Source organism: Corylus avellana, chromosome ca7, assembly GCF_901000735.1.
Source record: "Corylus avellana chromosome ca7, CavTom2PMs-1.0".
Taxonomy (NCBI): Eukaryota; Viridiplantae; Streptophyta; class Magnoliopsida; order Fagales; family Betulaceae; genus Corylus; species Corylus avellana.
The window spans coordinates 177,594-205,572 of NC_081547.1; the positions used below are offsets into that span (position 1 = coordinate 177,594).

Here is a 27,979-nt window from a genome sequence, read left to right on the forward strand (position 1 = left end):
TTTGAGTATGACTTATGCACTGGGGTTCACCACTTGTTTTTGTGACTAGTGTTCCAGTACTCCCACGTGCATGATTATGATTTATGACACACTTGTGAAATGCGTGATATATTAGCTTCTCATTAATTAATATGTATTCAATATTATTTCCTCACTCCCATACACATGCTATATTGCTTATTTGCATATATAGGAGAAAACATCCAAGAATTGACCATGAATATCTATCGTATGAAATATGAATCTATGTTTTGCATGTAATTTGTGTTTATCATCCAGCACAACGTACAAGAAAACTGCATGCGTGAACGCGAACGTGAACGCAGACGCAACGGAGCCGCCGTGGAGTAGTTGTAGACGACTTGTAGTCGAGGGATCAAATTAAGTAGAAGGATAACCTTCACTGTTTTAGTTGTTGTCGGGAGACATTGAAATGGACCCAAGTCCCCACCTATAACGCGTAACGGAAGGGAAAGTTTTTGTTCGTTTCGAACAGCCGAACCCCAATTGCTCCAGAATTCCGAAAGTGATTAAAAAAAAGAGAGAAAGATACTCCTTCTACACCCTTCCATTGAAGCTTTCTTTAATTTTGTCGGCAGGCTATATATGGTTCGACCCAAATACCCGTTCCGGTCCCTGCTTCTTTTACTTCTAATTCGGTTGCAACAAAGTTTTTTTTAATAATTATTTTAAAATTCAGATTTTACATTGTTTCTTTTAAAAAAGAAAAAAAAAAAAAAAAAAGAGAAGCAAAATTCGATTAATTAAGCTTATTTGCAATATTGTTAGGAAGTTATAAATATTAGATATACATAGACGGCGGGATAGTAGATCTATTTGTTTTTCTATTTATAAAGCCATCGGTGGTAAATAGAATTATTTTTCAACCACCGATGCAAAAATCTAATCATAACTCATAAGTGCGTCATGTTATATAATATTGTTAAAACGTTGGATAAAATCTACCGCGCTAATTGTGAACATAAATTTTCATATATTACAAAAATTTAAATTTTTTTTTTTTTCTTTTTACATGTTCTCACAAAAAGAAGAAGGCCAACTCGAACTAGATTGATGACTTTTAACAGTCACCATCAAATTTGGGTTTTATTATTTTAATGCTGTGAAAAACAAATGAAGAAACGTGACTCACCGGATCACTTGTGGCTGTGGGGTCAAATAACCTGTCAAACTAATCAATAATGACTACTTGGGCTGGATCATGTTATGTACGTATACTTCAATCAATTTGACCTTTCCAGTTTCTTTTATGGTTAAAGTTTTTCTTGTTTCTTAGCTCAAGTGGCTAACAATAGGAATGTCTCTGTAAAACTTATAAAAACAATTTTATCCATAATTTTTTTTTAAAAAAAAACAGAAAAAACTTTTTTTAAAAAAAGGAAGGAAAGAAATCTTTTTATTGATGGTCGATATTCAAAAGTGTATTCAAGGAGACAACAAATTTCCTTAAACTTACAATTTGCAAAGAGTCAACCAAATCATTAAAAGCCATTTTTCCTTTTCTATCATTTAAGAGAAATATGTCCAATTAACCTATATGACCACCAAACATATCCTTTCCACTTGATTTTAATGGGAGCGGAGTCGGTTTTCTTTAGGTTGAGAGTAAAAAAAAAAAAAAACCTTTTTCACCTGAAGAGGATAAACTCCTCTCCCTTGAAATCAATGAGAAGATCAAAACACAAAAGACAAAAATGATGGCATATAAAAAGAGACCATGGCGTTAATTACTCTGCTCTATTTTGTATACTTGTATCGGTGAAAGTTAAATTGGATAAACATCTTAACAATTCAATCGGCCATAAAATATAAGACAACTTTTATTAAGTTTACTTATATCAATAGATTTCGAGCAATCCAACCACTAAATATAATTAAGAGAGTTTTTATCAACAATTTCGAGTAATCTAATTAAGACAATAAATATAGAAGAGTTTATTTTTTTATTTTAGTTTTGGTAAGAAAAGAGTTTTTATTAGGTTTACTTAATTATCAACAGATTTCGAGCAATCCTGCCTCTATTTAGGCAAATGAGCCCTAAATCTTTTCTATTTATTAAGAATTCGGCCAGTAAATTACGGAAAAAAGTAGTATTTAGTTAAATTTAGGATAAAAATGGTTACTGATTATTTATTACGTGCATGCTCACGAAAAAGTAAAGATAGCTGTAAGCCACTCAGCGCACGGGTTCCACCGAGACCCATAAAAGCCAACCGCACAGAATAGTCGTCGTAAATAAAGGCAAAAGCTAAAAACATCATTAACTGAGCCCGACCACAATTTCATTTTCGCATGACAAGATTCACATTCACCGCTGTTTTCTGTCTCTAGTCTAGAGCTTCAACCATTGCACACACGGATCCCAGTTGATGCGTCCTCGTTTAGATATTGGTCTGATCATTCTTATCAGCGGTCCTAAATCGTTTGTGAGATAGAGCATTTAATTACCGTCGTTTTAGCTTTCCTCTTCTTACTTAAGCATAAATAAGATTCCAAACGTGCTCCCAGGGTCATAAAACCTTAAAAAGCCCGGCAAACAATCTTCACTGCAACAGAAAAAAAAAAAAAAAAACACTGTCCAAACACAAGATTTGAGATTGTCTCCTATATTTAGCTCCTATATTTCGTAATAAAAGATATTGTTATAAATCTTTTCTCCTTGTTGTGTATAGAGAGTATACTAATTCAGCTTCTGGCCGGGCCGTTAGATAAATGGTAAATATATACAAACCTTAGGCAACCATCTCTGGCTTGCCTTGTTTGTGTTCTTCGATTTCTTTGACAGGGTTTGAGTGGCAGAGTGATTGAACTCTAGGGAGGTAGCCATGATGAAGCGTCTGTGGGTGGGGATTATAATCCTACTTGTTTTTAGCAACTGGGTTGATGGGTTTGAGGAGCTTCATCTCAATGAAACAGCAATGTATTTCTTCGAAGCGGAGGCTTATGGAGTCTCCAAACCTGCAATGGTTCCTGACGCTTTGATGGTAGGACTTACCCTCATTCAAGGCGCTGGCGCAAAAGGAGCAGGTACATTCTTTTTCTATTATCATTGCAAATTTTCTTTCTTTCTTTCTTCCTTTCTTCCTTTTATTTTTAATTTTTTGCTTTTGTGATTTCCTGCTATTTTTCTTTATTTACATTAATACTTCGGTAGTTCGCTCGAATTAGATATGGGCATTACTGCGTTAGATATGGGTTTAATGCAAATAACAGGGTAGCAGATTTATATTAATATACTGTCCCATGTGCACTTAGCCTTCTGTTTTCGTTATTATTCTCTTTCATCCAATTATTTTTTTCGATGTTATTTCACTGCTCTTTATTTGTTCTGTTGGCTGAATATAATTTACAATAATGTGGTTACGATTGTTGCTTGTGTTGGTTTTGATAAGTTAATTAAGTTTATCTATCTTGTTCAATTGGACTATTTGGTGATTTTATTCAACCGCTCCAATGCTCCATCACTCTCTCGTCTATTGACAGATCATTTTCAATTACCTATGAGGCTATCCTTCTCGTAATTGTCATTCTCTTAAATTCAAATTCATTTTGTAAATAATGACTTCTAATATCTGGTGTTTTATATTATGAAATTTGTCTCATTTTGATCTAATAAACCACATTCTGTTTTCACCGTTGCAGTCTGCTTGGATGGAACGCTACCCGGATATCATTGGCATCGTGGATATGGGTCAGGAGCAAATAGTTGGCTCATTCAATTGGAGGTTTGTGAGATAGACTTGAAATGGCATCCTTTAAAATGCATAGTTCTTGCATTATATTACTTGCATATATACTTCCCTAATATACTATATGTTTGCATATGTTTCTCCTGTGGAATCTTTACTATTTGGAATAAATTAAAATCTGTCTAATGCAAGCATTTGGCTTATGTAAGTACAACCATCAAGCTGAATTTGTCTGGTATTGTAGCAAGTTCTATTGGTGTTTCAAGGTTTCTTGTTGATAATTTTGTGCTTCAACAGCTATTGTGTGTACTCCTGGCTATCCGGTCGTTTCAGGAAAATATGATATTCTCACAAGACAGATTACTGCTTCATTGAAAAACAGTTATATGATCTTTAATGTCAAATGCAACATAGTAAATGTTTCAGCTGTGTTTTTGCTTGGTATATCTCCAATATGGTTCAAGGCTTTTCACAGTATCAGAGTTATGTTGTATCGAAGTTTTTGAGATTACAGCTCTATGACTCTCTAAGATGCACTTTCTTTTTAACATTATTCTTACTGTTGTTGCTCCTGTTATCATTCTTATTGTTGTTATCATCAGAATCATCATTATCACTAGTTGATTATGACACTTTTTGGTTAGTACACTGGCTACACAAGTCTCAACTTACCCTCTTAATACTGTAGTGGTGTACTTACTTGAGGACTCAAGTTATTCAAATATATTGTGGCAGGGAGGCGGATGGTGTAATAACATTAGAACTTGTGTTTACCGCAAAAAAACTCGACGTGGATCCTCAACATACATGGAAAAGGAGATAGCATTTACAGGAATACTGAGCAATAAAGCTGAACAAAATCCTGGTTTACTCTTGAACTTGGCAATATAATGAACTGATTCTGCCTTTTGCTGCTTCTGCTTTTTTATTGCCAGAACTTTCTTGACCACTATATTCTCTATACGGGGTTGCAGATTTTTTCAACTGGAATAGAGTAAAACTTCGTTACTGTGATGGTGCCTCCTTTACTGGGGATGGTGAAGATAAGGTTTGTAGGAATATTTTACCATTTACTGTTTCCATGAAATATTGATTTTAATTCTCCGTCATGAATATTATATTTCTGGAAAAAATGCTTTGGTATCTTGGTGCTCAATTTGTATGAACAAGCTCCATCAACCTTCCTAACCTTTTTTTCCATGGTTTATATGTTGTGCCTTAAAAACATATATTAGTGATAGCTGCACAATGACACAAGTTATGTTTTCATAAGAGAGAGCAGGAGAAAGAGAATGGTCTTCATTCTTATCTTTATCCATCAATCAAAGTGGTCAAGTCAATTGACTATCTAATAACTTGATTGGAAAATCTAATTGGCATCTAAAAGTGCATTGTTGATTCCCAATTTTTCTTATTTGTTTGTGTTCGCCATTCAATAACATATAAGACTCTGTTTCTTAGGCTGCACGGCTGCAATTTAGGGGACAGCGTATATGGTTGGCTGCAATGGAAGATTTACTGTCAAAGGGAATGCACTTTGCTCACCAGGTTCAATATTCATCGTTAATCTGTTCTCTTTTCATCCCTTTTTACTTTATGATCTTTTTTCACGTATGAATACCTGCTTCAGGCTCTTCTTTCTGGGTGCTCTGCTGGGGGTCTGGCATCTATTTTACACTGTGATGAGTTCCGAGGTTTATTACCAAGAACTACTAAAGTGAAGTGCCTAAGTGATGCTGGAATGTTCCTTGATGCGTAAATACGACCTCTTCATGCTCTTATACTTCACAATATTTCTATGTAGAATTGTTCCTTTTCTCATTTATTAATAGTTATAATTAAAATTGTCTTGCCTTGGAATTATAGGGCCGATGTATCAGGTGGGCGTACACTCAGGAGCATGTTTGGTGGTGTAGTAGGCTTGCAGGTACTATGTTGATTTTAAACTTTGTAACTTGGAATGTTTTGCATATTTCCATGGTTGTGGACTTTGTTTTGAATTGACCTGTGGGTACTGTAAGTACTTTGTTAATGAAGTTTGAAATCAAAATGACAAATGTCTTATTGTTGTATTCAAAATTAGCCTACTATTAGATATAGATTTTATCGTTGGATGTTGATTGTAACAATATGAGATATATTAGAATATTAATTAAATAATTAAATTTACATTTTTCTTATCAGCTCTAGTTTTTGAGGGCCTACTATTAGATATAGATTTTATCATTGGATGTTGATTGTATCAATATGAGATATATTAGAATATTAATTAAATAATTAAATTTATATTTTCTTATTAGCTTTAGTTTTTTAGGCAACTAGTGATTTAATATGGTATTAAAGTAAATATTTTGAATTCAAATTCAAATTCTCTTATTCAAGTTAAATATTTTACGTGTTGAGCAACACTTATTGAATAAGAGTCTGGTCCATATATAAGGGAGAGTGTTAGAATACCAATCAACTGATACTATTCTTATTAGCTTAGGCTTTTGGGAAAATTGGTGATATAACAAGATCGAATTCATGCATGTATCATACTCGCTCAATAATCTAAGAAGAATGAAACTGTTGTACTTCTTGCCAATCTAGCAATTACAATGAGGTGAATCTTTGTTAACTATTTTTTTGGTGGAGATGCTATCTTATTTTTAATTTTCTCTGTTGTGACCACTCATTATTGATTATCTCAATAAAAATTGATAGATTGGTGGCCTGCATTGTCTGGTAAAAATATTTTAGAGAGAGTTTTTCAGAAATGATTTATAAAATCCATGCAAATGGCATACGTCCATCTTGTGGTCCATCAAGATGGCTGCCATGAAATTTCTTTAGTCAACAATATAAGATTGACTAGTAATTCTTAAGCGGAAATTTTCTTTCTTTCTTTCTTTCTTTTTTTATTTTTTGATAATGAGCTTCTTTTCACTGTCCATCCTTTTTATTTTCTCTTTCTGGAGTCACCATGTACTATGGTGTAGCCAAGGTTTTGTATCAAACATGATAATTGTCTATGAGCACATAAACCTGATCTTATGCCCTAGACTTAAATTCATGTCATACATGCCAAGTCAGTGCTCTAATGGCATTACTGTCTGTGTCTGAGAGAATGTGTCAACAGAGCCATTGTACCTAGCTTGCTAAAATGATATTTTTTGGAGTTCTGACTCCCTTGATCTTTCTTATACAAGCTTGGACCATTTGTCATGATTGTAATGGATGCTTGATTTGTATAATTATTGCAGGCAGTGCGGAATAATCTGCCACATTTCTGTACTAACCGCCTAGATCCAACTTCGGTAATCTCTTATGATTTTCTCAGGCATATACCTCATCTTGAATGGATCAGATGAAACACAACATTCTGTGCTCTGTTGACTTTTTATCCTTTTTTCCTTCTCAGTGCTTCTTCCCTCAAAACTCAATTGGCGACATTAAAACACCACTTTTTATTCTCAATACAGCCTATGATTCATGGCAGGTAATTATTCTGTTACATAGATTGGACTTTTGATTCATCTTAATGTCTATAATGGATGGATTATCTTGCATTGTGAGTAGCAATGGAGGGCCTCAAGCAACAAGTTAGATGAATTAAGTCATAAATTTTCTCCTTGAAATCAGGTACAATCCAGTTTAGCTCCACCATCAGCGGATCCCTCAGGCTATTGGCATTATTGTAGATTAAATCATGAAAAATGTACTCCAGCACAGATCCAATTTCTGCAAGGTGATTTCATAAATGTGAAATCACTAGCTTGAGCTTCTGATTTCATATTGGCTTCAAAACATAATGACTAAATTTAATCTACTTATATAAGGCACTTCTTTGTTTGATGGAACAGGGTTCAGGAATGAAATGCTGAAGGCACTGAGACACTTCTCATTGTCTAGACAAAATGGGATGTTTATAAATTCTTGTTTTGCTCACTGCCAAACAGAGAGGCAGGATACATGGTTTGCTGATGATTCTCCAGTTATAGGAAAGAAGGTATGGCTGACTCAACTAATTATATTTTGCTTTGACACATCATAGCCATAAAGCACCAGAGTTATTATATTTGTCGTGACAGTTAAATTTGTATGTACATATGTATTGGTACACACATACATGATTGTGAGTTTCTTAGTTACAAAAGATAATATGATAATACCTTGACTTCAAAATTTCCATGATGAATCTTATCCCATGAGACTTTTCTAGCATTGTACTGCTCGGGGTTTGATGAATAATTAGGCTCCATATTGCATTTACCTCATCTTTACTCCATAGATGTCTCGATGTATATGCTAGGAAACTCCCCTTGATCAAAACTGGAGGCAAAGGGAAACGATGCATCATAACTTTTAGTGACTGGTTCAATAATAAAGGTGCAAGTTTTTTTAAATCTGACATTCGTGGCAGGGAAGGATTGCTCACAACTTAGAAACCAAATGTTGGCTGAATATGTTTGAAATTTCCTGTATCAACACATTACACATATATATGTATTATCTCAAAATCACCTGCAGAACTACCTAGCAGATGACATCTCATGTGCTTTTCACGACCTTTTAAATGCTGCTACTTCTTCTGTAACAAATATCTTCCCTCGGCAAAAGAAATTCAAAAGAAAAATCAGACAAGACTTAAACTGTTTTCCTTTTAGCTCTCAGATGAGGATTCTTTATTGTCTTTTATAGGCACTGCTGATTTGACTATTTTGCTGGTAGTGAGGTCTTTTACCTCTTTTACCTATGCTGAATACTTGCATTTCGAAACTGATTCCTCTGCTCTTCTATATGGGTTTTGTATAAACAAGAGTTTAAAAGCGCCTGAAATTATATAATTGCCAACATGTAGGCGATTGCACTTGCTGTGGGAGACTGGTATTTTGACCGAGCAAGCGTTAAAGTCGTCGACTGTCCTTACCCTTGTGACAAGAGTTGCCACAATCTGGTTTTTAAATGAGCCAAGTTCTACCAATTGGTTGATTCACGTGGTATCTTACCGAGAGATCAATTTATTTCTATTGATATGAAAAGAACTTAGCAAAATCAATTGAATTTTGATAGATGACAAAAATAATAATAAAAAAATGAAGGTTGCTGAGAATTGCAAATGTATTCAGCACCTTCGCATTGATATTTAGCAATTTCATGGTGAATGTAGTTTACCTTTACAATTTTTTGTTGTCCTTGTAATAACTTATTTGCTATGCTTATGCTACTGCTATTGGGCAGTCCATGTGCTTAACTGAGGTATTCATCCGAAATATTATATTTGTTTGTTTGTTGAAGAGGGTTGATTGGCAACATCAACACCATTTAAGTCATTGAATTTGAACAAATTTGAACTCTTGATTTCACAGAGAGAGAGAGAGAGAGAGAGAATGATGAACGGTTCTGGTATTTGTCAATATCTTTGTGTTATCAATGGTGAACTTACACTTGGGGCATTTTTTGGCTGGTATAACCTAAATGGAAAAATGCTAGGCCCATAACACTTTTACAACTTGCTAACATGTGTCAGCATTTAATTGAAAGTTGGTGGTTCTAATCAAATGTTGACACGTGTTAATAAATTGTAAAAGAGTTGTAGGTATAACGTTAGTATTGAGAGACTATTTGCCAAACTGCCCAATACTTGTAGGTATAACATCATCAAGTAATTTATATGGCTAACAACAATCCTCCAAGGAAGATTTACTATGCTACGGCATCAACTGGCAGGTTGTGTTTTTATGTATACCTCCCTAAAACGAGTTTAGTGTTTCTTATGGATACACAAGCTTCGAGTTTTGCACCAATATTTTCTTCCAGTAGTTGATTTTTTTTTTTTTCTTGGATTTTAACTTCTTTTCAAATACTAAATTTCTCATTCGCTTCTTTGTTGTTAGTAAAATATGGTTGAGTTAATTCCGTTTTAATAATGATCCTTTCATGTGACCCTTTACGATTTTCGTAGTATTTTATTCTCTTAGTGGGTCTTATTTGTTGGAAACAAGTTGTATCAGAAACTTGTAACAATGATTGTGGTAAGATTTGAGATTCGTCTCGAATTATTGGAAAGGAAGGATTGTAGGATTCCTTGTTCTTAATCCTTTAATCATATGTTGGATGAGTAACGTATTGGGCAGCCAGATAGATTGTATTTTATGAAAATAAACAAAACTCAAAAGACCAGGCATCAAGTTTTCTAATGGATGCATAGAACCCAAACGAGCGTGAGCATAAACCTAAAGTTGACCTAAGTAGCCCGAAACACACCATTTACAATCAACTGTTTCCTAATCTACATATGCCTTTTGGTGTCTTTTAATAGTGAATTTAGATTTGAGAGCCTCCCGTTTAAACCCTAAATTCTATAAACTCACCTCTTCCACTCTTTACTAGGCAAAAGCCCACTAGCAAATTCTCTAGATTTGTATTTTTTTATTTTTCATTTTGGGCTATCAGAAAGTATTGAGGTGAACGTCTTTTTATACCACTCTTTCATGTTACCATTGGTTTTCGTAATTAATACTGAAAGACAAATGCTAAAAATCACACCTCCATCTCATTGGGCTAACGTGACTAGGTCATCAGTCATTAAATCAAGGTTGATGAACACTATTACATTAGTCTAACTAGTAAAATGGGGTGCGGTGTGGTGTGATTTTTAGAATTATTCCACTGTATCCCTACTGACTAACATTTTTCTTTTCACTAAAAGAAAAAAATTTGTGACTTGTATTGCTATGTAGGAGAATTTGTTACCCTTGGTATAATTCAATCCCCCGACCTACCTTTGTCTCCCCTCCTGCTTCTCCAAGCCTCAACTATTACTTAAAAACTGGTGGCTTTAGTCTTATTCACCTTGATTTCTGCACATATGCATGTGTATCTTTCATCCAGAACATAATCTTCTTATAATGCTTATTTTATAGATCATCATCATTGCTGTCATGATCAGCAAAATCATTGTCATTATCATCACATTCATATTCGTAAACACATATTAAAAAAAAAATTGGTCCTTGCTGTTGTATTATACTAAAAGAAAAGCTAAGATTCCAAAATGTACAATTTTCTGACGCAAATCTGTATGAATATAGGGATCAAAGCTTGCCACCACATTGCTGCCATCTCATCTGATCAGTCTGCCATTGCAACACAATGCTTTTTGTTCTTTTCCTACGCATGATTGTAGGACCCCAACAAATAGACCCAATAATTTGGTATATATATATATATATTGTGTATACATAAAGAGACATTGACCTATTCTTTGAGGGAGACTACTTCAATGTGTGCACACTGCACATATGGATGGCCAACTTTTGTGTACATGAGAGAAATGAATGGGATGACCTTGAACTATACCTTAAAATGATTGATCAATTATACAATTGAAGTTCTCTATAATCATTTATATAGTCTATTTTCATCTAATAAATAACAAGTGTGAGACTAAAGACTCATGAACCTTCACAATTCACTTGATCACCCAAATTGAGACTTGATTTTTCGGAGTGTTACACTTTAAAATTTAGAAATGTTGTTACTTGATAAATTTTATGTCATTTTATTTTTTAATTCTTTCTTTGTGGAAGATACTGCTTTTACTTAGTAATTTTATTCTGGTGAAGAGGCATGGTGAAACACTTTTTGGAGTCCGACTTTTTCTGAAGCTCTTTATTAATGTTTTTAGAGTGTTTTTTATTATTTGTGTAAAAAAATGTTTTAAACGTGACTTAAAGTTAAAAGTAATTTCGAATGATATATGAGTATTTTATGTTTTAAGCATTATTTGTTAATGTTTTTGTTTTGAACAGAAAAAAAAAAAAAAACAATAAGTGTTATCCAACAAAGCTTAATCTCATGGGAGTTGCTACTATATATTCCCTTTGGCAGGATTTACCCATGTTTCTTTCAAAGAGAGATAAACTGAGCATGTCCGATCCTCCCTGATATCATTATCAGCTATTTGACTGATTTCTATCATGTTCTACTGAAACACCAAACTCTACTTGCTTTCTCTCTTGAAGTTTCAGCATCAATGGATGCCCCTTGCGGGGACCCCATTCTATATCAAACTGGTAAAATAGAGGCCCACACTACGGCCACCGCGCATTGGCATCCTCTTGTAATAAATGGTACAAATGGATGAGTGGTACAAAACTTGTCACCTCTCAATATATACTGTACACTTAAATATCCCCATTCCCATATACTGATATTGGATGGAATTTTTTTTTTCCTTAAGATAATGTTAGTACTGCAAAGAGGCCTATCAGACAAGGAATTTATGGTCTTGATCGGAGTGAAAGTCATTTCCAGTATTGCTTGACCAGCTGGTTGATTGCTATGAGCTTGTTGTGGCCTGTGGGGCTTTAGCCTCGAGTCTCGACCCTCTTATTAGTTGGATTTTCCACCTATATATGCTTGAAATTATGGCAACATCATCTCTAGGACTTCTATCTGGGTGAGGTAAACCACAGGACGACATCTATGATTTCTTGTCTTCAGTCATTGAGTCTTGAAGGGGGGAAGTGACTTAAAGACTGTCAAAAAGTGAAAACCATCTCCATCTGTAGGGAGACAGTGATAGACACCCATTTAAGAAAAACGGTCCCTTGAATTTTGCATTAGAAAAGATCATATGGAAATTTTGTTTATTTTTCAATGTGAAAAGGATCAAGACAGAAAGAGATGGATAATATTTAAGTGAAAATAAAATCCCAGGAAGCCAACAGATACGGATATCTTGCACATAGAGTCACAATCACCTTGAACTTCGATCTGGAAAGGTGAAGGAAGGCACAAGCTTTTTCAAACTATAAAAAAGGTGCTTTTTTTTAAAAAAAAAATAATAATTATTGACGAATAAACTTACAACATATGATTAATCCAGAATAAATGTACGTAGGATATAATAATTAAGCAGAAGAGACACTGCAATAAGCCTTATTTAGTAATTCTATTGTGTTTCATGGACAAGGCATAAACATAATAAGCTCAAACAAATCACAAAAAATATTGTAAGAAATGAAACAAAAAAGGCTAGGAAGATCTGTATGAGACACATTTACAAAACCAAAAGAAAGTTGTATATAGCACACACCCGTAACCAGAAAATACCCTTTTTTCCATTAAGCCTCATCTCAAAATGTCAAGTGCAAGCTAAAGGGTTTGTCCAAAAGTCACAGCAAGTTGCTGGAGGTCCTTGTTATATATGTCCGAAGCTTGCAATGGGTGTTGCTGCCAAGTGGTACTTGACCCGTCTGTTGTGAAGCCTGTTTCTTGTGGTTTAATTATGTCACTGCAAATAGGTTGATGAGAGGTTTGATTGTGTAGTGCGCTTCCCAACAGAAACGGCGTATGGAGATATTCGGACCATTTGATGTCTTCAGCATCGGCTTGTTTATCAGATTTTACATGATCTGCCACTCCCCAAGCGAAAGCATGGTTCTCAAAGAAGTTACTATTCCCTTGCAATTCGATAGTACTGCTACTGCTTCCATTATTGCTGTTGCTACCGTTGTTACTGAAGGTACTGGTTTCCCAGTTCTGGACCCCACTAGAGCCTAAGGAGCGATTGTTGGAGGGAAGACTTACAGAAGGTTTTACAGTTGGGAAAATTGAGCTTGAGCTTGACACGGAATGAAGCATTGTGGAAGTCATAGTAGTAGAATTGTAGTCTGGAATCATCTCAGAGCATCTGGAATTTTGATTGAAGCAAAGAGAAGTATTTACAGAGAGCCCGATATCGGGCCCATAATTCAAATGCTGGAAAGAGAAATACCCCACCAGATCAGAAGGCCTGCAACTGGTGCTGGAGCTTTCATGGGAAGTCGTAGCACCAGCTGGTCCAAACCTATCTAGGAAGAATTCCTGGGTGGGTTTCAAACTATTGCTGTTGTTGATCTTGGAGGCGGAAGAAACATCAACTGGGTATCGATCTATTGGAGGTGGCTTTGAATTTGATGCCTCAATGAGATTCACTTCATTGGATGTTTTCTCATTGCTTTTGTCTTTGTCAATCTCGACCTCGGAGAGGCGTTTGTGAGTGTTGGGGTCAATGCCTCTTTGCCTGAGCTTCTTCTTAAGGCATGAATTCCACAAGTTTTTTATCTCATTATCTGTTCTTCCTGGTAACTGAGCTGCAATCTGAGACCATCTGGTGGAGTAGGATATAATTAATTAATTATGAGTATGAAAGAAGAAGAAGAAGAAGAAGAAGCTAAAGAGTATGAAAGAAGAAGAAGAACGTAAACCACCTGTTGCCAAGAACTGCATGGAGTTCAATAATCAGATTCTCTTCCTGCTGAGAGAATGCTCCTCTTTTCAAATCGGGTCTCAGGTAATTAATCCACCTCAACCTGCAGCTCTTTCCACACCTTTGCAAACCTGCCAATGAATATTATACAAAGGAGAAGAACGTCATCAAAACTCTTTGTTCTGCATCACAATAGCATCATGTATATATATATATATACATATATAAAGTATGCACCTGCAAGTTTAGGGACAGAGCTCCAACACCCATGTCCATGCTTGGTAATATAATTCAGAAGTTTCTCATCTTCCTCAGGAGACCAAAGGCCTTTCCTTAGCTTCTGCTTGTAACAGCAAGAGTGCCTCCCCATGTGGAGTCCAATCAACCTTCTGTGCTGGCAAAAGCTTTTATAAAAGTGGCAAATTTTTCTGCAGACCTTGCGAATTTGTCAGCAACGGCCGGGAGAGGAGGGCTCTGCAGATACGGATTCTAGGAAATGGGGTGGTGGATTATGTGGAGAGAGAGAAAGAGAGTGAGAGATATTAAGAAAATGAAATGGCAGCCTGGTAGGGAATCAAATTAATAGGAGGAGCCGCAGACAGAAAAGTCACCATTCAAGAGGGTGATTGGAGATATTGGTTTTGAATTTAAATACTAAAATTTTTCCGAGTTTTGATTCTCTCCATTACTTCCTAGCATTGGGTCAATCACAGTGGGTTCCATCATCTGTGGACGGTCCAGATGCCACTGGACACATCCAGGAGATGGAGGGAGCACGGGGGAGATGGGGTTAGCTCCAATAATTTTGACTTTGCATGTCTCATAGTCATAGATAAAGGTTTGAGAATTAGACTTTGGCAGCACTGCTTGGGCATTTTCTTGACAGATATTTATTAAGAACAAAGAAGAAGGAAAAATAGACTTGAAAATTCATTCTGCGAAGCCTGAGTACTAGTTCAGGTATTGGAATTAAACCAACACACAGGGTTTTTTATGATTCATGGAAAACGACAACTTTGGGGTTTGTATAAAGCTTCAAGCAATACCATATTCATCCTAGCCTATCCCCAGATTCCTAAAAGAAAAGTATATATAGCGACATGATTTGGAAAAGGGGTAATCAATTTCTTCGACACAAGAAATACCCTTATGGCTAGGAGAGGTTTACAAATATAGTATACTGCAATAAATTGATGATAAGATTAATTAACTATGTACTTCATTCTCTTCTTGTTGGTTTATTTTTATTATTATTATTATTATTATTTATTTAAATGTAGAACCAAATGGATTAATGTTGAATACTCCATTAGTACTCTCCTTTCTTGACTAACTTTTGTGTCAGATGCTTCTCAGGTTATATCGACTATCTTTTCCATTGGCTTTTTGAGCAATTTCCTCAATCATGATCACTTTGAAAAGTTTCATAATTCGGTACAAAGCACATATATTTCGAACATCTTTGTTAAATAAGAGGAATTGTCATTTTTCTTGGTCTTTTAATTTTTTTACTTCATGTAAGTGGCATTATATGTAATTGTGTATTAAAATGCTAAAACAAAATAAAAGAAAGGTAAACTGGCATACTCCTCATATATAAATATATATGACAACCTCAATAATGTAGTCGTCCTTTATTCATTGAGTATGCATGCATTTCCGAAAGTTGAATGGAGACAAAGGTTTGGATGAATTATTACAAGTTTACTGGTATACTCAATCCAACGACATTAATTGCACAATACCACTGATAAATCAGGCTCTTGTGGAGGCCGGTCTGAATTCGTCGAGCATATGGAAATGAATAATGTTATTTAGTAAATTGTTATTAGACTATTATATAATTGAAATATTATTTAGTAAACTATTGTTTTCAAGGGGTAATTCAATCGGCTTGAGACCACGCCTTATAAAGCGGAAGTTACTAGTTGGAATCCACATGTCCCCTTTCCCTCCCCTTGTGAGAACAAAAAAACAAAAAAAAAGATGATATGATAGTGAAAATCACTCATTAAGTCTAATAATGGGTATATTTTGTTGGATAGGGCACACAATGAAACAATGGTATCATGACATTATGGAAGTCATATTGCAAAATAATAGATCAATAAAATATACAGGCCCTTCAATATAAAGTAATATTAGAAATCACACTTTTTATCTTGCTGTTATTCTATATTTTTAATGTGACAATACTAATCAGCCCTTAGATCAACTATTGTTAAACTATAAATTCAAGAATTGATTGGTACTGCCAAGTGCCAAGGTCAATAATACCCATTTCATACCGGTTGATGTAACACATTTAAGTGACTTAAAAATACATAGTCTTATTTTAGAGGGGGATGCAAAGGTGATTATAACGGCCCTGCAAACGGACACCCAGAATACGAGTAGATGCGGCCATCTGGTGGATGAGACTAAGGTGCACTTAGGCTCTTTCGTTCGTTGGCAGACTAGTCACGTGTGCAGCACTGTGAATGAAGCCGCCCACCGGCGAGTGAAGTTGGCCACTACATCAGTCATGGATAGATTGTGGAGAGATGAAACTCCTGAATGTATCTTTGATATTGTACAAGTAGAACATAATGTTTCTACTTGACTAATCTTTTGATATTAATGAGAATTGAATTATTATTCAAAAAAAAAAAAAAAGTGACTTAAAAATACAATAAAATTCACTTAAAACAAGATACGTCAATTAATGTGAAATGAATGTAAAGCATATCATTTCATTTAGTACAAGGTGGCCTATTACAATTAGGTCATATCAAATATCATTGAGAATATCCAAATTGGTAATTGTCACCGTTGACACATAATCACATTCAAAGGCCATTGCACCAACGGGCCATCAGCACAAGCTTGTTATTACGACTTTTATTATCAAAATGAGTTTTTTAATTCCCTGGCTTGCCTTCAATTTTATCCCCATATCATAAGGACCAGTTACTAGTCACCGACTCTCCATGTAGGGCAAAGGGCAAGCTCATCAAATAAAATAACTGATCCTTGTGATATATATATATATAATTTCAACAAAATGTTTACATATATAGAAAAAGCCAAATGTGCATAAGTTTTAAACATGGCAAAAAGGCTAGTTTTTGTTTTTTGTTTTTAATTATTATTATTAAATATCTCTTGGTGAAGTTATTAAAATACATTTATATTTATAAATTTACCATTTCTTTTTCTTATATAGATCATAAAATATTATAATGTAATCAATAAAGTAATGCATGGCACACAAACATCTAGACTAGTAAATGATTTCGTCAATATTTAATAATTTCCCTGAGCACATCTATGCTTTAGAAAGAAACTTTCACCTCCATCATAATTCCCTTATAATAATTAGAATAAGAATAATAAAGATCATGCCTTTTGATAACCTGTCTCCTTGTTCTGACATTATGAAGCTTCCTTGACCTTAGCCAGTTAGCCATGTCCTAATTCAGACATCCCGTTGGGATATTGAACATTAAATAAGAACACATGAGAAGATGCTTGTGGTATCCATACCTCATCATTCGCTCCTAAGCTTATCTTTTAGCACCAAATGAGCTGTTATGTGAAGTCAACCATCGTTACATGTTTATTCCTAGCTTGCTTCTTTTTCCTTCAGATGTTACTAATTAATATGTTGGCTTTTTGTTTCTTTTCTCTTCTCATCACTTGAACCAATCAATTAAGTGGTGTTTCACCATTAATCCATTAACATGAAAATTAGTTATACATATATATTGTATACTGATTTTTTTGATTTATGCATTGGTTATGGGGAATGAATCTGTGTCTTCCAATGATTAGGAGGTGTGAACATATGATATGATAATTTAAAGTTAAGTTGACCCTGTGAGAGACATGCATATATGTACTGTTCTTTTACCTTGGTCTGTACAGGTGCGAGTCCGGGGCATAATGACAACCAAATTTTACTAAATGGGCCGGATTGTTGTTTTCACTTTCAACACTGTGTACGCATGCATGACCAAACAGCAGTCACCAAGGGTAAGAGGTTGATCGAGGGCTATTCAACACATTTTATAATTACATCCACAAAAGGCTTGGGACAAATTTAATCCTCCAGACTCACTCGTAGGTTCTGGCATGCATTTGTCTCACAAATTGCTGAGCTGGGATTCCTCAGGGAGCTTTAATATTGCTTGAAAGTTGAAACCTATAAAGGGGGATAACAACCCAGAAAAAGTGCTAATTACATCTGCAGTATTATAACTTTAAAAAAATTTGTCAATTTTGAATTCTCCTAAAATTATTTATAAAACCAATTAGTTTCACATAGTAAATAAGCAATGCGGAACTTAGCACTCATAAGTGTCTTTTATACCCAAGAGGTTGACTCAAGTAATACAGGCTTAGGTCTTGATGACATTCCCATTAGGTCTAAGATTCGAATCCCCTTGAATATAAACAATTTTTTGAGGCCAACCCAATGACAAAGTCGGAGTATTGCCCAATTCGTGTGGGAGGCGCTTTGCATGAGTCCGAGGTTTATCCGACATGGATGGGTACACGAAGTGGCTCTGCATTAAAGGGGTTTTTCGTTATCAAAAATAAAAAATAAAAGACAAAAAGTATTTTTTATAAGTCACTCTTTATACGTAAACTATTCATCTTTTCAATATGGAACATGGGTGTTACAAGAAGCCTTAATTCCCCAAATTTATCTGTAGCAAGAAGACAAATTCAATAGCAATAGCATAAGGGGTTGCCAACTGTAGTATCATGTTATATTACCCCATGTAGACCCACGCCCTTATATCTCTTAGCTATTTAGCTAGATCCAAAGTACATTGATAAAAAAGGAGAGAACCATTTGGGTAGAGTATAGAAAGGCTTCTCTGAAATAAAAGAGTGTTTTCCGAAATCCATCTATAGCATGCCACTGCATTTGGAACCCCTACCAGAAAAAAGAAAAAAAAAATTGTTTAGGTAACAGGAATGGCCACTTCTATGATTCGTGGACATGGGACTTTATGCAGTTGGTGACGCGGTGAGCATATATCAAGAATTGCAATTTCGGTGATCGAACTTATTATATGCACATGTACCAGATCCTGGAGACTAAAATAGAGATCTACAGAGAGCTCATAGGTAGCAAGCCTTTGCAGCTGGATTTTTAGGTGAACTGTTCAATGAATGTGAATTTAACAGTTCACTGTTATTTGGTTTCTTCTTTGGGGGTTTTTTATTGAACTGCGCGCTGTTGATGATGGCACGTATTCTGCAGAAAGAAGCCTATGTTTCTGATTAAGGTCTATACCTTGAGCAAATTGTGAGCCATCTAGTGGCAGATTTTGCTAACAACTAGCATTATTATAAAAAAAATAAAACGTTTAATTGAATGACAACATCTTAGCAAAGTGAAGCCATAGCTTGCAGCGCTTAAAAAGGCTTATAAATATCTTGTTGATGGGAAACATGTGGATTCAAATTCACGAAGAGAAAGATTTGGAAGATAATAATCAAAAAGTCATTTGAAAGAAAGGGAGACATAATCCATATGCCCTTGAAAAATGGAGATGCCTCTTCCATAATCCTTAAAGGCTAGCTAAAGCCATCTTTTCACTAAGCTGATTCAGAAACAGACAACTAATTGACAAGAAAGAGCAACTGTTACACTATTTAACGGGAAATTAAACACTTAATTGCTTAGTCCTTGTTACCTTTTTTTTAAAAAATATATATATATATATATTTATAATTAGCCTTTGTGCTTAGTGCTTGTTACTAAAATCATCTATTGCAATTAAAATTACCATTTTACAGGTAATTGTAAGAATTCTTACCACCAATATTAATTAAGGTTATTCCAATTTGCCTCAACCTAGCTACAGTATCATCTCTTTCTCAAGTACTATAGTATATTTAATTATGTCATCTCTAAGAAACTCATGAATGTCTGAAAAAATGGCAAAAGTATTGTTCTGTGATCGATCTTGTGGATTTAATCTTATTTCCTTAATTTGTTATCGTGAAAAGGGAATTAACCACCCGGCCTTCAGTAATCGTCCTAATTTAGATGACTTGGAAGTGCTATTACAGCTATGAAAAACAGAACTTTTGGGAAACACCCCACATTGTTTTGGCTGGATAACTGAAACTAATAGGATTCAGAAAGGTTCCATTTGAGATGACTTTAATGTATCCTAGCTACTCAATTGGCCCATTAACGCTAGGGGGAAACATAAGCACATGGATATCTCATAAGTTTTTGCTAATCACAACTAAGCTTAATTATCGTTTGTCTTGTCAAAGCAATGAGCGATGATGACAGAAACATGAGCATCACTATCATTATTCATGACTTTTGCTTACCATATATGGAAGCTTAAGATCTCAATAACAATCATTATAAGTTAAACACCACTATTCATTCCCCTCTAAGCTCCAGGATTAGTTAATATATATATATATATATATATTGGGTTTTGAAGCATGTAAAAATACCTCAAAAAGAGTTGTAGCATTAATTTTGATATTCTGTAGATCGAGTTGAAAATGAGTGGAAGGCCCAAATAACAGTGGAAATTGACTTCAAGAAGAAGGCATCATTATAAGAAGTTCAAAAAACCAATTAAGCCCATCAACAAAAGCTTAAAGCCCTTTAACCCCATCAATTATCAAAAGCTTGTCTGGTTGAAATGCTCCCCTTGTACCCCATCCTTGCATAATTACATTTCTGCTTTTGCTTTGTAGTGGGAAATGATAGTCAACTTTATAGCCACATTTGCATCATTACTTTTCATTTTGGGAGAGAGCTTATGCCCCTAAATGAACTATTCGAGATTCTAATATTGGGGATTGCTATATATCAGCGTTGAGTCTTCTCAGACATTTTGAACTTAGAGCTTGTGTCAAGCTCTCATTGGGGCATGCTTAACAGATTTCCATTAAAGTTGTCTAATCAAATTCACAAAGGAACATGCAAGAAACCCGGTGCAGACACTTTTAACATCAAATAGGTCACCCTTGGGCCAATTAGATGGCCACTCCATAATTCAATTCCTTCGCATACCTCAACAGTTCAAACCTTTTTCTTTTTCTTTTTCTTTTTTTTTTTGGTCCAAAAAAGTACCATTGATGTAGTACTGTGTCAAGGAGATCAACACCTAATTAAAAAGTCTTCTAATGAGATTACAATATAACATATTGGGACACCATTCAACTTAAAAGGTAAACTTTAATTTTAGGTTTAGGTACTATATACTATATTAACCACTCATATTTATGACATCTTTCTAACGTGAGACTTAAATATTTTTATATATGGTCTTCCTAAAAAAGAAAAACACTTTATATAAATTATATATATAGACGCGCATACAATTTGCTAGGCTTTGATATCACTTGTTAAGGAGATCAACATTTATGGGCTTTTTCCATTAGATTAAAATATAACATATATATATATATATATATATATATATATCGGAATGCTTTTGATCAATTCAAAAGTTTAAGTTATAAATTTGAATTAACTATATTATATTAATATAAACTTTATAAATTAATTACATATACGATTTAACCTTACGACATTACTCCTCAACAACCCTTGGGCCAATTAGATGATCACTCTAAAATTCAATTCCTTCACACACCTCAGCCGCCCCAACTTTTGGTCTCCCAAAAATATTATTATTACCTGGTCTGATGTACCCTTGCCATCATGCCATCCTCTTTTAACTCGCATGTTTACTTAAATAATTAAAGACCTAAATCAAAGGGATTATTATTTATGACAATTTTTTTTTTTTCCTAACGTTAGGTTTTGTATTCGTGTCGGAAAATCCCAAATATTAATGCATGTCAACATAATTTTCCGACAGGAATACAAAACATAACTAACTTATTTTCATAAAACATATATAACACGTGATAAATTGAAAATTATAATAGAAATAAACTAATATATATTAAGATTGGCCCATCAAAACACCTTATTTTGTTTAAATAAATGTCTATTTTCTATATATATATATATATATATTAGAATTTTGTATAATTTTAAATATTTTTTCTTTTCTAGAAAAACACTTGTTGTCTCTTTTGCTTTAAGATTCTTTAAAAAATTTAGAAACTCTCAAATTTGTTTTTGGACCTTTTAATTACGAGAAAAATTTTAAGATTGGCCCATCAAAACCCTCTCCTAATTAACTAGTTTTCTAAATTATAGAGCCCAAAATTCTAAATCGGGCTTACTACCTCGGATCCAATTAGCTATTAACTCCTCTTGGGGCTCATAAGTCATAACCAAATTAAGTCGAATGGATCAATTATGCATGAGTTTCTAAAACATCTTAAAAATGAAACGTACGAGTTGGTGGGCTTCAATAATGAAAGGATCCAAAAGCCACTCAGAGTCAGGAGGAGCAATCCATCGGTCCATCTTAATTAGTTGGACTTGAGACTGAGAGCAACAAAAACGACGTCGTCCGCCACTGCGCCCTAGCTAGCTTCTCCCTCCCACAGAAAGATGGGAAGTGGGAATGTTTGTGTCTTTGTTATTGGTCCACTTGTCCTTTAAATCCAAGCATTGAGAATTTGAGATCCTCTGAAATCTGAATTAAGTCTTTCTGCTTCCTCTGCCAGTTTTATTTCTTTGAAATCATATGAGATCCAATGTGAATGTGATGAATAGAGATTTCCGGCTGTCTTAAACGTCAAATATTTGACCTTTTTTTAAAAAAAAAAAAAAAAATTGTTTTTTAAATTGAAGAAGAGAAATATTAAAGGAAAATCCAAATTTGAGGTATTAGCACTGAATTTGAGGTGTTAGCACCAAATTTAGGATGATAAAATCCATTTTAGGTGAAATCATCCCTAAAGGGTTAACCTTACACCCTTAGGTTTTAGTTTTAAATCCAAAAATAAATTTTGAGGCATTAGAAACTAAATATTAACTCATAAAAATTTAATAAAAAAAAAAAAGGAAAAACAAAATTTTTTTTATTATTATTTTTTTAATATTTGTCCTACGCTAGGCTTCCAAATTTTGGCAGTCGCATAGCAGGACTTGAATGTGATTGCTACAAATAGTTAAGAGTGAGAATCACTGGAATTAATAGTAAGCAAGAAATAAGGGTAGATTCTCTCTCGAAAAAAAAAAAAAAAAAACACCCTAAAAAAAACTCTCTCATACAAGTAAATACTTAGTAAATTTAAAAACAAAATTTGAGTAAAAAGTAGACTCACCATGGCATTTAGTGGTCCTCTGGCTCCGTTGTTTGAAAGTGACCTTACTCAAAACCATTTAGTGGCTACAAAGGCACCAGCTAGATTTTGCTCACAAAATTATATACTAATATGCTTGCCAACTTTCTAGTGTTACTGTTTATCTCCTAAGTGTAGGTCGAGAATGAGTGAATTTAAGATGAATAACAAAGATAAAATTCAAACTAAGGGACCTTTGCTTTAATATCATGTTTTTTTTTTTTTTTTTTTTTTTTGACATGTCCGCATAAGAGGAAGAGGAGGCTTCGAATTAGTGACTTCCGCTTCATTAGGCATGATCCCAACCGATTGAGCTACCTCTTAGAGACGCTTTAATATCATGTTAAACCATCATTTATTTCAAAAATTTAAACTAATATAAAATAATAAATTTAATCATTTAATACTTACTTTAACGGGAAAAGACTTTTTTTATAATGACATTTTCTAAGTAAGTGATCTGTTTCCTGCCAAGACTAACAGTTTTTGCATTGAAAATTGAGGAAATGAACCATATAATGAGATAAATTAACTCCCCTTCTATTGTACATTAGTGCTATGTATCTTCAATACATCACATATCACACAGCTTTTTATTTGACAAGAGGGCTCAAAAGTTTTTGACCGTTAAATTTAAAAGCCTCTGGTCCCCAGCTCCCCATTAAAGTTTGTCACTTTGCCACAGCAAAATGGTCGCTTTATATATTTTATTTCATTTGTAGAAAAATAATAATGATGGAATCCTAATCCTAATCCTAATCATTCATACCTGACCAGATCATCATGTGACATAGTCTGTCTGTGACACCCTGTTGTCTCTATTTTTGTAGCTCTTTTCTAAAAGTTTCATTGAGCTTTTTTGGGTTGTTGCCAGCCGTATTATTCCTTTCCCTCTTTCCTTATCTTCCTTTTCATTTCAATCTCAAAACAACTTTGAAGTGTCACCTTCTGTTTGAATTCCTATGGCTACTGAGACTGCTATCTCAGATCATACTTCTGCTACTGATGAGGTGAGTTCTTGTGGTTTCTGTTATCTCTTGAATTGTTGTGATCATACTTCTGATTCCACTGACGAATATGTCTACTTACTGGATGTAGAGTTCAAATGATCCATACTTCATAGGTTTCTTAAGTTTAATCTGTATGTCATCTTTTAACAAAACCCACTTGTGCTATTCATCAAAAAACAATTACTTGTGCTTTTGCTTATATCTCTATGACTACTAGATGTGAGTAAACTTTGGTCATGATCATGTATTTTTTCCATTGAGATCAGTTAGAATTTGTGGGTTGAGGGTATCTCCTAGAGTTGGTTTTTATTTATTTATTTATTTCTATGACTTCCTTCAAGACATTCTCTAATGGATAAGGATATATCTCCTATCATGACCCACTTGGATAAGGATGTATTCGGTAGCCGATTCACCATCCACTATGTGTAATATTTGGACAGCACCTTTTTTGAGTATCTATCCATAGTCATGCACGCCATGATTCCTGAGGAAACTTAATTTGTTTTTAAGGTGGTCAGAACATGCATCAAAGCACTAAAGCATGTTCGTCAAATGATGAATGCATCAAAGCACTACCTCTTTGTGCTTGTGTATTTTTTTTTCCCAGAAAGTTTAGGATTTCTGTCGGAAAAATGAAACATGTGCTAATGATTAAGATCTGTTTTGAAACCCAATAAAGATGCTAGTAAATTGTGATTATTTTTTCATTAAGCAGCATCAGGATTTGTTATATTAGCTTTAAGGATTCTCTCCAAAAACCACAAGTTTTCTAGTTATGAGTTCAAAGAAAACAAACCAACTATTCACATAGAACTCCCTTCTCACTCTGAAGGCTTTGCAATGCTTTTCCTCAGATCTTATAGATCATCTGAACTGGATTTCCAAATTTCTTCTACTTGGGTCACACACACACATACATACATCATCCAATTTTGCCTCTCAAAGTTTTAATTAAACTTAGATGCTACAAATGATGATAAAACAGTGCTATTTACTGCTTTACTGTAGGCATACAGTACTAAGTGTTCAATTCACACCCCTGTTTCGAATTTCCTTCTGTGTGCTCATTCATTTGTTTACAGCAAGTTGAGAAGAAGGTCAATGAAGTAAAAGCCATTGAGCATGATGGTGTGACTTCTTCCAAGGAAAGCGTAGAAGAAGAAAAACCCAAAGTCGAGGGATCGCCAAGTCCAGCAACCCCTGTATCTAAACCTGAAGAAGTGTCAGAGGTTGATAAGCAGATTGAGCCTCCTATGGCTGAGGTTGATAAGACTAATGATGCTCCTGTTTCGGATGTTCCAGTTGAAGACAATACGGAGGAAAAAGACAACATTCCTGAGTCACACACTCCCGCCGTACCACAGCCGGTGGCTGACACTATTAAGGTCCAATCCGAAGAGCAACCAGCTGTGGAGTCTGTTGTTAAAGAAGCACCAGAGCAACTAACAGCATCTCTCGAGAAAGGGGAAGAGGAGAAAGCAAATATAGTTGGTCTTCCTGAACAAATACCCGAAACTCCTGAGAAACTAGAGGAACCAATGGATGTGCTTCCTGCAAAAGAATCGGAAGTAGTAGGAATAGAAGAGATCAAAAGTTCACACGTGGAGAAACCAGAAGATGCAGCTATTGAAGCAGAAGAAAATCCAAGAGAACAATCTGAACTTTTTGAAAAAGTTGAGAAAACAGATGAGGAGGTTGACACTAAGGAAAGAATGGAGAAAGCAAAAATAGTTGATGTTCCTGAACAGATACCTGAAATTCCTGAGAAACTAGGGGAACTACTGGAACCAATGGATGTGCTTCCTGCAAAAGAATCGGAAGTAGTAGGATTAGAAGAGATCAAAAGTTCACACGTGGAAAAACCAGAAGCTGCAGCTATTGAAGCAGAAGAAAAGCCAAGAGAACAATCTGAACTTTTTGAAAAAGTTGAGAAAACATATGAGGAGGTTGACACTAAAGAAAGAATGGAGAAAACAAAAATAGTTGATGTTCCTGAACAGATACCTGAAACTCCTGAGAAACTAGAGGAACTAATGGATGTGCTTCCTGCAAAAGAATCGGAAGTAGTAGGGTTAGAAGAGATCAAAAGTTCACACGTGGAAAAACCAGAAGCTGCAGCTATTGAAGCAGAAGAAAAGCCAAGAGAACAATCTGAACTTTTTGAAAAAGTTGAGAAAACATATGAGGAGGTTGACACTAAGGAAAGAATGGAGAAAACAAAAATAGCTGATGTTCCTGAACAGATACCTGAAACTCCTGAGAAACTAGAGGAACCACTGAATGTGCTTCCTGCAAAAGAATCGGAAGTACTAGGAACAGAAGAGATCAAAAGTTCACACGTGGAGTCCATAAAAGTGGAGAAACCAGAAGCTGCAGCTGTTGAAGCAAAAGAAGAGCCAAGAGAACAATCTGAACTTTCTGAACAAGTTGAGAAAACATATGAGGAGGTGGACTCTAAGGAAAAAGTGGAGGGTGATACAGATAAAGACACTGTGACTTCCGCTGAAAAGGTTGAGAATACCTCTTTTTTGAAGGATAAAGAGGAAGAAGAACCTAGTGTAATCAGAAGTTCTGAGCAAGTTCAGACTAATCAGGAAGCTGTAACTGATCTGAATGAAAATGAAGGGGACTTCTCTCTATCCAGTAATGATCCGGAGAAGGTTGATGCAGAAGAGAAAAAGGAGTTGAGTGGGGCTGATGTGATTGGAGAGCTATCAAAAGAGGCAGTAGTAGAGGCGGGAAAGGTTGCAGAAGAGAATGAGGCAAAGAATGTGGAAACTGAAGAAGGGAATGGAAAAAGAAATGTGAAACCCGAGGAATCAACTCCGCCAGTTAAAGAGAAGGATGCCGATACAGCTGAATTTATCGAAAAATCATTTGAGGGTAGGAGTACTGGCAGAGATGTTGAAGAGGAAAACAAAGGAGAGCAGAATGTAAAAGAAGAGACACCAGCTTTAGGCGGAACCAACAAAGATGAACACGTGGAGGAAAATCAGGCTCAAGTTACTACAGTTACTAGCAAACCAGTTGAAGAACCCAAGGAATCTGAGTTGCAAGAAAGAAATGAGGAAGCTGCAGAAACTGGTAAGGATAAGTTGGATAAAGAAAAAGTTGATGAGATTGAAAAATCTGATGTCCAGAATCTGGAGCCGTCCGTCGATGCTGGTGACGAGACAAAAACATCCCAGGACCTGCCAAAAGAACTTCCAGCCAAGTCCTCTCAAAAGCAATCAAATAACATTATATCAAAGGTAAAACAGTCGCTTGTGAAGGCAAAGAAAGCCATCATTGGGAAATCGCCAAGTTCAAAAACCCTCTCCGGTGAAACCAAGGGTGATATTAAAGTCAAATAATGGAACTCGACTATGGATGCAATTGTATAATTGTCTGCAGAAGTGGTATCTTTTCCTAATTGTTGTGTGCAACATATGTAGCTGTAACTGCTGGGTTCATCTCTGTTGCTGTTCTGTCATTCCTGCTTGCTTGCGTGTTTAATTTGTAAAGGGTGCATATAGAAGGTATAGTCCTTGCCATACTCAATATTATAAAAATTGTAAAGACGTGTTTCTGCTCCTCCCCAATTCTTTGCAGTTGTATGTATTTGTGGAGTTTGTAGTTGATTGTTTGCCAATAATGATCAGGAGATGAGAACTGAGTGCTTGTAAAGGTACTTTTGTTGATACCTCTTTTTTAATTGTTATAGTCGCATCATAAAGATTTCTCATTACTATTTTTAAATGTTCATTTGAAATTAACTTATTTTGGTTACTTATCCC

At 35.0% G+C, this 27,979-nt stretch overlaps 3 protein-coding genes across 3 annotated transcripts; 2 read left to right on the top strand and 1 right to left on the bottom strand.

Annotated features, from left to right (window-relative positions):
- The first annotated feature begins 2,326 nt into the window (after positions 1–2,326).
- On the top strand, positions 2,327–8,989 carry LOC132187242 (pectin acetylesterase 12-like). The gene is made up of 12 exons (XM_059601488.1): positions 2,327–3,048; positions 3,664–3,746; positions 4,446–4,575; positions 4,685–4,758; positions 5,172–5,258; positions 5,341–5,465; positions 5,577–5,637; positions 6,956–7,009; positions 7,114–7,191; positions 7,335–7,440; positions 7,556–7,701; positions 8,554–8,989. Exons 1-12 carry the CDS (start codon positions 2,847–2,849, stop codon positions 8,659–8,661), a joined length of 1,254 nt encoding a protein of 417 aa, XP_059457471.1. The 5' UTR covers positions 2,327–2,846; the 3' UTR covers positions 8,662–8,989.
- A 3,558-nt stretch (positions 8,990–12,547) lies between these two features.
- Positions 12,548–14,823, bottom strand: LOC132188319 (transcription factor MYB61). The gene is made up of 3 exons (XM_059602743.1): positions 14,188–14,823; positions 13,952–14,081; positions 12,548–13,851 (listed from the first exon to the last, which is right to left on the bottom strand). The coding sequence occupies exons 1-3, from the start codon at positions 14,318–14,320 to the stop codon at positions 12,855–12,857; spliced, it is 1,260 nt and encodes a 419-aa protein (XP_059458726.1). The 5' UTR covers positions 14,321–14,823; the 3' UTR covers positions 12,548–12,854.
- Positions 14,824–24,006: 9,183 nt separating this feature from the next.
- Positions 24,007–27,973, top strand: LOC132187161 (uncharacterized). Its single transcript, XM_059601363.1, has 2 exons — positions 24,007–24,200; positions 25,286–27,973. Exons 1-2 carry the CDS (start codon positions 24,153–24,155, stop codon positions 27,554–27,556), a joined length of 2,319 nt encoding a protein of 772 aa, XP_059457346.1. The 5' UTR covers positions 24,007–24,152; the 3' UTR covers positions 27,557–27,973.
- Positions 27,974–27,979: the final 6 nt, after the last annotated feature.

Coding starts and splice junctions, on each gene's coding strand:
- LOC132187242 (XM_059601488.1), top strand. CDS start 2,847: ATGATGAAGCGTCTGTGGGTGGGGATTATAATCCTACTTGTTTTTAGC. Junction 5,638..6,955: donor GTGGTGTAGTAGGCTTGCAG/GTACTATGTTGA, acceptor TAATTATTGCAG/GCAGTGCGGAATAATCTGCC. Junction 7,441..7,555: donor ACAGATCCAATTTCTGCAAG/GTGATTTCATAA, acceptor TTGATGGAACAG/GGTTCAGGAATGAAATGCTG.
- LOC132188319 (XM_059602743.1), bottom strand. CDS start 14,320: ATGGGGAGGCACTCTTGCTGTTACAAGCAGAAGCTAAGGAAAGGCCTT. Junction 14,082..14,187: donor CTCTGTCCCTAAACTTGCAG/GTGCATACTTTA, acceptor ATTCATTGGCAG/GTTTGCAAAGGTGTGGAAAG. Junction 13,852..13,951: donor CATGCAGTTCTTGGCAACAG/GTGGTTTACGTT, acceptor CTACTCCACCAG/ATGGTCTCAGATTGCAGCTC.
- LOC132187161 (XM_059601363.1), top strand. CDS start 24,153: ATGGCTACTGAGACTGCTATCTCAGATCATACTTCTGCTACTGATGAG. Junction 24,201..25,285: donor ATACTTCTGCTACTGATGAG/GTGAGTTCTTGT, acceptor ATTTGTTTACAG/CAAGTTGAGAAGAAGGTCAA.